The 10,190-nt window shown below is 44.2% G+C and overlaps 1 protein-coding gene across 1 annotated transcript; it reads left to right on the forward strand.

Annotated features, from left to right (window-relative positions):
• The first annotated feature begins 1,804 nt into the window (after positions 1-1,804).
• Positions 1,805-5,931, forward strand: BRS3 (bombesin receptor subtype 3). Its single transcript, XM_047844728.1, has 3 exons — positions 1,805-2,238; positions 3,774-4,125; positions 5,518-5,931. Exons 1-3 carry the CDS (start codon positions 1,805-1,807, stop codon positions 5,929-5,931), a joined length of 1,200 nt encoding a protein of 399 aa, XP_047700684.1.
• Positions 5,932-10,190: the final 4,259 nt, after the last annotated feature.

The following is a 10,190-nucleotide window of genomic DNA, read 5'->3' on the forward strand; positions in this document are numbered from 1 at the left end:
TGGTAGCTGAAGCCTCCTGAAAGCACGCCTGAGATGTGTGGAACTCAGATAATTTTGGAAATCACACGCCAAGAGTTTGTTTCTTACTACCCAGTGCCGTGTGGCCATCAGCCAAGGTGTGAATTGGAAGATAGTTTGCTCTTTGCCACATGACACACAGGAATCCCAGAGAGATTCTGTCATTGGCTTGTGAGAACCAGATAATGGACCAACTGTATAGAGCCAGCCCAGCGCATGACATTACTTGTGTGTATTCTTAAAAGCTAAGGGGGTTGGGTTTATCCAAACACTTCCCCTCCCCCACCGCCATCAGAAACAGTTATTTGGCTGAGTAAGTCAAGCTGTGGAGGTAATTTCACAAAGGGTGGGGGGATTGGTGTGGTTTGGGGGGCCCGAATTAACCAGGTAATTGGTTCGATTCATCCGGTTCGCTTTCCCTGTAGGATTTATTGCACGTACTCTGTCAGGTATAAAGAGCAATCCTGACTTGCCCCTCCTGATCACTGGCTAGCCAAATACTTTGCCGTTTTTCATTTCACTTCCCAGACTACCTCTGATATGGACATATTTATAAAAACCTCGCTACACGGAGTTTTCTCGTAGCCGAGAGATCATCCTTTGCACTGGATCATTTCAGAGACGATTTCTCAGCGGGTGATATATTAAATGCCTTCAAATGGTTGGCCTCCCACTACCAAACACCCCCCCCCCCCCACCCCACATACACACACGGAAAGCACATACTTACATTGTCTGCAACAAGGGGTTTTTCTGACTGGTACTAAGGTGATTGCCTTAATTTTCTTCTTCCTCCAGCTGATGGAAACATCATCTACCTGCCTGTCATCTCTGGAGCAACCCACAGCATTCCTACATTTGAAATGAATGACTCTCATTCTTACAAGTCCTTTTGTGTCAGGACCTCTGCGCAGCGTCCTGTATTACTCCGTTTTGCAACAAGGCAGGCTCATTATGGCCATTTCTGAAGAGAGAAACCCTCAGCAGCATTTACAAACGTATGGGGCATTAAAACAGACAGTCAAACAGCTAGAGCTGCTTGATTAGGACATTTAGAGACAGAGCAACTGGTGGTTTGCCTGGATTTTTCGTCTCTGAAAGGTTGCGTGGATATTCTGTGGCACGGCCCCCGTAATGTGCATGGTGGGGGATTACTGTGTGTCAGAGCTGGGCGATAACTAGGGTCGCCTGAATGATTCCTGCTTGCAAATGACATCAGCCCTGTCAAAGTGGGAATGATTTGTTGCTTCAGCGCCTCTCTGATATTAAATCTAGAGGGGTGGATTCAAGTTAGTGCTTCAGAGGACACACATACCTATTTCTCACGTAAAGGAACATGCAGTAGACCATCTTCTGATTGCAGAGAAATGAATGAGTCCGGGGAGAAAATGGACGACGCCCATGTAGATTTTCGTGGCCAGACATGGAAACAAGGTGATTCTAATAAACAATAAGTATTATTTTATAATATCTAATTATTCATAAGATTCCCCAACAGGGAAGAACAAGCAACTGCAGAGCATTTCCCCAACCCCCCTCCCTCTGTCACGGAAACGCCAATAAAACTCCTCCACCTCCCACCCTTCAATGCCAGATCGGTAAGCATTTAGCCAAGCATGCTGGGAGACACAGAACAACTGAAGGAAAGGAGTATCCGGGTGTCTTGAATTTGCTTGCCATTCTGCTCTGTTCCACCATCTCGTTACTAGACGTAGGCATTAGACGTGACAATCAGCCACATTTAAACTGAGCAGAAGAAATATCAAAGGCAGAGCCCTCAGAAGAAATGTCTCAAAGACAGCTTCAGTCACCTAATCAGACTTTAATTCCAATCACAAATGACACAGACTCGTCAAGCTCTGTCGTTCCTAATGATACCACAAATAAAGGACGGACCGGAGACAACTCTCCAGGAATAGAAGCTTTGTGTGCTATCTACATCACTTATGCTGTGATCATTTCAGTGGGCATCCTTGGAAATGCTATTCTCATCAAAGTCTTTTTCAAGACTAAATCCATGCAAACAGTTCCAAATATTTTCATCACCAGCCTGGCTTTTGGAGATCTTTTACTTCTGCTAACTTGTGTGCCGGTGGATGCAACACACTACCTTGCGGAAGGATGGCTGTTCGGAAGAATTGGCTGTAAGGTGCTTTCTTTCATCCGGCTCACTTCTGTCGGTGTATCAGTGTTCACGTTAACAATTCTCAGCGCTGACAGGTGGGTTGCTTTTCTCAGTTTTATTTGCTAGGATGTGAAATTAACCAAAAAAAAAAAAAAAAAGAAGAAGAAGAAGAAGAAGAAAGAAAGGAAAGCTTGTACTCAGCATTCATCGGCTACTGTTCTGCTTTTCTTACAGTCTGTAACGTAGATGTAAGATTGGAAAACCGGGGAGTGGGGGGGGGGCAATTAAAATAAAAGTTGGTGTGAGAAGGTTAGAATTCCTGGGTTAGCATCGGAGGAAAGGCTGGAATTGTATGCTTTGGGAATAATTTATTCTCTTTGGAGTGTAATTGTTTGCTTGAAACAATACTGAACCGTGTGTGTTTCCACCCCCCCCCCCCCATTCAGTTTATTTATTAAGTAAGGCAAATTGTTCCAGGTGGAAAAGAAAAACAATTCATGCTTTATACATTAGTGCAGCCTAGTGGTACAATATGGTCAACATTAAAACATCAGCATAGGTGTGAAATTGACCACATACACATGCATCTAATTTACTTGAAATTCATCAAATTAACCAATGGCAGAAAAAACGGTGAGGTTTTCGGCTGCCTGGTAACTTAATGTAATGTCACCACCTAATTGTATTTGTTTTCTCTATAGGCATTCAATGACATTCTTGTTTCCGGAGAAATAAATTAATCCGGTTGACTTTTAGAGCTCTGTGGATAGAGCGTGTGAGAACCTCCGGCAGTCAGGGTATTCCGGCTCCGTTAGGATATTTTCAGTCTAAGTACTGTGTTTTTCTGTGTTCCTATTGTAGAATAACTGTGAAAGCATGAAAAAATTTTTGAGGCTCCAACTGTTCAGATTCTGGAATCAGAGAAGAGGAAAAGCTTTCCCTGTGTCTTTTATGGATTTTTGCTTTGACTGTTTTTATATCGTATTCAAGTGCAGATTTACTTAAAGGCTGTAGATTTTAAGGCGAATTTGTCAGCATAAAGACATCTTTGCATGGGCACGGGGTGTCCAATTTCACCCTTGCCTTGCTCTAAATTTACCTACAGATCGGCTCGGGCAACAAATTAGCACGTATGAACAGGGGAGAAATTAACCCTCTTCTCTTTACCGCACAAACTCATGGAATTCTTTCCTAGGAAGGTTGATGACTGCTCACTCACGAAGGAAGGAGAATTAGGTTTAACCTCAGTCACTTATACAAAAAGGAAATCTTTTAGAACCCATAAAGTGATACACAGGTAATGAGTTACTCTCAATCATACAAAGAAATCATGCTGAAAAAAATGTATTCGTCCTAAATAGAGGATCTACACACAAAATTATAAAATTGCAAATCTGAAATAGTTCCTCTTAGTGAATAAGAGAAAAGGTGATCGGCAGAAACATAAAATCCTGGGGTGTATTGTGTATTAGTTATTGAAATCATAACTCATTCAGTTGCTTAATGTTGACCTGGTTATATACATGTGTATAGGAGGCAGAACTGGATGGCCACTGAGATCACTTTTAGCCCTAAGACTCTGTAGTTTTGATATGTATTTTGACCTCTGCCTATGGTTATTTGTTTCCAGATACAAGGCAGTTGTGAAGCCCCTAGAGCGACAGCCCTCCAATGCCATTCTGAAGACCTGTGCCAAAGCTGGCTGCGTCTGGATCGTGTCCATGATCATTGCTCTACCAGAGGCTATATTTTCAAATGTGTATACTTTTCAAGATCCCAACAAAAATATGTCACTTGAAGCGTGTACCTCCTATCCTGTTTCCGAGAAGCTCATGCAAGAGATACATTCTCTGCTGTGCTTCTTGGTGTTCTACATTATCCCACTCTCAATTATCTCTGTCTATTATTCTCTGATTGCTAGGACCCTTTACAAAAGCACCCTGAACATACCTACTGAGGAACAAAGCCATGCCCGCAAGCAGGTATGTATTAATCAGGACTCATGCATGACTTTAGAAATGAAATTCCTACTTTTGCACCTGCGAGCAATAACTACGATAGCGGGATAGTAATTTTGCTATGGTCACGGACTCTGGAGTCTGTCAGACTGTCATTCTGGCTCTGTCACGTACTAGCTGTGCAGTCTTGGGCAAGTGACTTAACCTCTCTGAGCCTCGGTTTCCTTGCCTGCAAAATGAAGATGGGGGCTGGGTGAAGTATACGAAATACTTAGCACAGTTCCCGGTGCATCGTAAGCAGTCGATAAGTGGTGGGATTGCTATTGTTAGACAGGGGACAGCTGAAGTTTGGGAGCTGTCAAAATTATTTACACCATCGAGTAGTGATGAACAGCACACAAGGTGAGACTATGAAGTGAAGCATCTTTTGCTTTAGAAAGTGTAACAGAATGACAAAAACACAGGATGATAGAACTGGCAAGGAGCCCTGATATTATTCGATGCAAACCACTTGCAAACCAACCGGCTTATTCAGATGAGCAAGCCGAGGGCTCAAGGGACGAGGTAAGTGCCAGTGGCAAGAGAACACAGTGACTCACAGAAGTTTGATTAAGACCATTGCAAGAGCCGGTGTGCCCTCCTTCCCTAAAGATGAACAGAATAAAAAGAATGTTGCCAAAACATTGTTCCATTTGATTAAAAACACACCAACAGGATTTCTATTTTTCCTGGGGGGGGGGGGGGGGGAGGCTATTCTTGACCAGTCCATTCAGTTGGTTCAAGAGGGGTGCTCATGAGGCTGAAGTTGCATATTTGGTGCCCGTGTGAACAGTTCTCTTTACTCTGTGACCACAGGGACTTAACCTGGTTCATTTCCTTCATTAACAGGTATAGGCAGCATACTTTTCACAGGTATAGGTAGGATGACACATTGGTTTTCATTCCTTTGACTGTAGGGTCAGAATTCCTACAGATTACAAATAATTTTTGGCAACTTTCATAAACCGCGGAAGAACACCCTAACCTAGCCAGCCTCTGCTGAGGCAGCGAAAGCAGTTTCGTATAGCATCTCTCTGTTTTTAATTAAATTAAAATTTCAAGAATTCCACAACGCTCCTTGAGATAATCGGAGACGACCTAGAGTATCTCGAAACTGGGGCTGGGAGTCTCTGAATTAGAGCTAATGAGACCAAGATCATGGGTTACCATGCCAATTAACTGGCTGGATTCTATAGGCACGGGCTGCCTTCCCACAGATCCCAACCAACGCGTTATTTCACAAACGCATGCTCAAAGGGATGCCAGCCTGTTAACTGTTCATGTCTATGTAAATCCAGAGCGTGTCTCGTTAAAATCTCTGCCAGCTAAATGATCTTTTTTTTCCCCCCTGTGGTCGTTTTTCTTCCCCCCCTACAGATTGAGTCCCGGAAGAGAATTGCCAAAACTGTTTTGGTGCTGGTGGCCCTGTTTGCTCTCTGCTGGTTGCCGAATCACCTCTTGTATCTCTACCACTCATTCACTTATCAAACCTACGTGGACCCCTCTGCCATTCATTTCATTGTCACCATTTTCTCTCGGGTTCTGGCTTTCAGCAATTCCTGTGTAAACCCCTTCGCTCTGTACTGGCTGAGCAAAACCTTCCAGCGGCATTTCAAAGCTCAGTTATTCTGTTGCAAGGCAGGGCCGCCCGACCCTCCTCCTGCCGAGACCCCTCTTAACAACCTGGCAGTGATGGGAAGGGTCCCCGGCGCTACAAGCACGCAGGTGTCTGAAATTAGCGTGACCTTGTTCACTGGGTGTAGTGCGAAGAAGGAAGATGACAGAGTCTAGCGTTTCAATTAAAAACGGTATTTTTCCTCCCAGCATGAGTATCCGACTCTGAGCTGTGAGTAGGTAGATGGTGTCAGGATTTTTGTTGTTTGTGCATTGTGCTGAAATCCTAGGAGTGAGAGATCCTTATAAAGGAAAGGACAAACCATGATATTTTTTTTTTTCAATGCACAAACGTTAACGTTACCGGGCTTTCTAAATAAAATGAAGCCCCACTAGGTGTCAAAAGACACGTGTTCCTGTCACATCTACGCTTCTCATTTCTCGTATACTCCTGTGATTTGCATAACACTGTGTCTGTGTTCAGTATGTGGTGCAAATCTAGAGATTCTGCTTTGTGTATGAAAGGGGGATCAGATAGAAATAAAACGTCTGCAGTTTTCTTGCAAAACAAAGTCCTTAAAAAATAAAGCTTCGCAGGTGTGTTTGACTGCTCTTTCCCATTAATCTCTGTCCCATCGTAACTAAAACTCTGCGATTCCAGTGAAAATGTTTTGGGGTCAGTGACTATAACGTACCGAGTAAGGATCTGGGGCAGGGTGTTTGTCTGACTGGGTCAACACTTACTGACTTATTAGTTCCACTTACAACCAGCATCGATCGATAATGGAGCACATGTCTTTCACAAATATTGTGAAGAACTCGCCGTACTCACGGGCAGGAGAAGTGGCCACGCTTATTGTCATCGGAAGGCCCCAGAGAAGGACCCCTGTCGAAAACCCCGTGGACCAGCCAGTGTCTGAAATTCTCCCTTTAAGGAAATTCATTTCTCTCTGGTAAGCAGTGCCCTCTTTCTAAAAAATGGAGAAGTACCACGCGAAATCCTTCACATCTGGGCGTGCAGTTGTTCCCAGATCATCTTCCTGCTTGACTTCTTTAAACCCGATGGGTGCCTGAGTCCTGTAAGAGCGTGGCCTGATTAACCTCTGCCCTTGGAAATCAGATAGAAGGTTCTGAATTTCTGTCCTCTGCTCCTACTCGCTAACGCTTGAAGCTTAAGAATTGTTATGTCAAACAAACTGTTGTCAATAGATGTGTCAGATTTAGATTTGTGGTTTTAGGAAATGTTTTCTTGGGGCAAATTAAAGGATATGTTTGGCGCTTTCGTTAAATCCGTATCTCCAAAGCCTTGATTGTGGAGTGTGCTTTTGGTAGTTTTGAGCTTTCTGTAAATGGCTCGTGTAGTTGTGAACTTTTGCTGATGATGTGGCTCCAAAAAGGGAACGCGTTATCAACACTAAACTTTCCATGTGTGTGACATTGTTTTACTTGGGGGGGGGGGGGGTGCCAATATTGTGTTAGTGTTAAGTTGGACATCGTAATAAGTGGTGGGAAATAAATATCAAATAAAGTTTTAAATGACTCTGTGTAAGTTTATATTTTAAAAACAATAGTTCTGACAGGGGCACGTGGGTGGCTCAGTGGATTAAGCATCCGCCTCTTGATTTCGGCTCAGGTCATGATCTCGCAGTCTGTGAGTGCAAGCCCCATGTCGGGCTCTGCGCTGGCAGTGTGGACGCTACTTGGGATTCTCTCTCTCTCCCTCTCAAAGAAACTTAAAAAACAAAATACAAATAAGAAAAAACAATAGTTCTGGAGGAATATAACTGAGAACCCATTTTAATCAGAAAATTTAAGTTATTTGCATGTCACAAAACTCCCAGGTGTTTTACGATTTCCTCACTCTTGAGTAAAAACTACGTCTTTACTCTTCCAAGCATGGCATTTTAGAAATGACTGATAAAAGTACCAGATAACAAAAGCCAAGAAAGCTGTTTAGCAGTTGGTGAAACTAGAACTCAAAGAACGTTCATTTTCCTCACTCTTAGTAACTCAGGTGTGACTCAGGGATCTGATATAAAATCATTCCCTAAATGGTTTTATAGGGCATCGCCCCCCATCCAGAGTTGGGGAATTGAGATTAAAATCCATGGCTTTGTTTTGATTTTTTTTTTTTGGAGGGGGTGGCCTCCCTCTCTCTCTCCCTCTCTCTCTCCCTCTCTCTCTCCCTCTCTCTCTCCCTCTCTCTCTCTCTGTTTCTAACAGATGATCCTTATCAGAGTGAACCTTTTAAGTAGGTCCCAATAGCCACAATTTCTTTCACACTGCCTATTGTGGTTCCAGGAATGTTACTATGGAAGACTTCATTTCTCTGGAGAGGGTCCCAAATGGGGAAAAGCTTGGGGTACATGAAAAACAAATTCTGTATACTTCCCAATTTTGCTCAGGGTGTGCCCTGACCCGAGACTTCGAATAAACAACCATAATAATACGCTACAAAGCAGGAAAACAAAGTCACAAACGTAGGTATGACCGAAATGTGCAATCGTAAGTCTTTGTCTTTGACGTGGAAAGTGCCAGAAAACATTTAACACTGGCATACCCACCGAAGGTAGCAAATTTGGGTTAGAAGGATTCCTGCAGTGTCAACCATCGCAGGTCAGGGATCCATCTCTCTTTTTGTCAAAAGGAGTTCCTTTTATTTCCACTGTATGTTGAGATTACAGGAAGCAGGGACAGGAAAACTCCTGAAGAGAGCGAGCTTGAAGAGGCCATTAAAAAATATGGATATAGTTTGGTACAGGCCAGTAATTTTCCAGAGTTCCTGAGCCAGGTAGGAGATTTCTCCGGCTGAGAAGTCTGCTTTTACAAATTAATGTACTCTTATCCACCAAGAAGGCCATGACCTATTAGGCCAAGAGCGCAGCACAGATCGCCCCTAAAAAGATGAAGAAGACGTTCAGAGAGAAGCTGGCTGTCTGGGTCCTGAGAACTGGCTCAGCTTCCTGGGTCCAGCAGCTTCTTCCTGGTTCCCTCGTGAGACCCCGCTACATTCCCATCCTGGAACTTCAGGAGCTATCCTCCTCCTCCTCATAGATCGGTATTTTTTGCTTGTTACCTTGAGTGTTTCTATGACTTGCCAAAAAAACTTGAAAAAGACGGGTCACGAACACAGAGATGCTTACAGATTCCCTCAGTTACCAGGGAGTCAATTCTACGGGCACACAGGGAACTAAGAACCAGGAACCAGGCCTCATAGAGACAACAGCGTGGTTAAAACGAAACAAGACAACGGTCAGGTCTCGTGGTCGAACCGAAGGCCACTGTAGGTACAAGGGTGCGTGCCTCCCAACACCACTGCTCCTCTATCGCGGTCACCGGGTGAGCCTGTGTCACTGCCTCAGCTTCTCCTCCCGCTCCTGGGGAACTTCACAGCAGGCCCCTGTGCCATTACCTTCCCTGTGTGGGCCTCCCGCCCTCCGTGTTACTCTGACCGTGTCCCTGCCCGTTCCGGACTCGTTCCTGTCCCTGGGAGAGGTTGTTATTGGCTCATACGGCCAAATTCGGTCTAGAATGCAGGGCTCCCCTGCCAGGTCACCGGGCAGCCTGGGGGCCATGCTGGCTGGGTCACAGCGGACCCAGGCCTAAGGGACCATTTTGGCCACCTGTTCAGAGGGGCCCATGGATACAGCAGGCATCCAGTGGGTCACGTGCGGTAGCAGGGCTGTGTAGCATATTATCACCTATGCTGTGAACTCAGGAATGAAATCGGACCCCAATAACACATTGCTGAAAACAGCTGTACACTATTTTGGGATCCAGGAAGAAATACTTAGCAACGCTTAAATAAGTGAGCCTAATAAAACTCATGTTGTCTATATCATAAAGACACAAGCGACTCCAGTTCTCCGATGGTCCCCAACAGCACGAGAACTTCATGAAAAAGAAATGTAACTGGAAAACAAAACAAAACAAAAAACAACCCACCCTAACCCAAGCTACTGTTTAAAAATCACCGTTTATGGTTGAAACCATGTCCTCACAGCCGGTATTTGGGGAGTTAGGATTTTCTAGAGCCCATGCGCAACTGCTATATTTAGAATCAAAAGGTCACTGGAAGAGCAGAAATAATTTCTTCTGGTAAGCTTTTCCCCACCCTCAGGTCTGGTTTATAAAATTTTATGTGTACACATAATGAGTTTATTGCTGTTGTTCTTAAAGGGATTAATAAAAACTTTTAAACGGTTGCTTTTCGTGCAACAAATCTGTGCTTTTCTAACAGGCAAAAAACAAAACAAAACAAAACAAAACAACGAAGTTAGTGGGCCAGTAAAGCTGGTGCTTACACTTGGCTGTTTAAGGTTTGGAGCTGAGCATCTCTGAATCCCGGTGGACAAGGGGCAGGGATCTACTCCCCGCCTTCCCTTTCCATAGAGTCGACCTCCAGCCTGGGAAGGTACCGGAGAGCTTAAAGGAGG

This window comes from Prionailurus viverrinus, chromosome X (genome assembly GCF_022837055.1).
Source record: "Prionailurus viverrinus isolate Anna chromosome X, UM_Priviv_1.0, whole genome shotgun sequence".
Lineage (NCBI taxonomy): Eukaryota > Metazoa > Chordata > Mammalia > Carnivora > Felidae > Prionailurus > Prionailurus viverrinus.

Coding starts and splice junctions, on each gene's coding strand:
- BRS3 (XM_047844728.1), top strand. CDS start 1,805: ATGTCTCAAAGACAGCTTCAGTCACCTAATCAGACTTTAATTCCAATC. Junction 2,239..3,773: donor ACAATTCTCAGCGCTGACAG/GTGGGTTGCTTT, acceptor ATTTGTTTCCAG/ATACAAGGCAGTTGTGAAGC. Junction 4,126..5,517: donor AAAGCCATGCCCGCAAGCAG/GTATGTATTAAT, acceptor CCCCCCCTACAG/ATTGAGTCCCGGAAGAGAAT.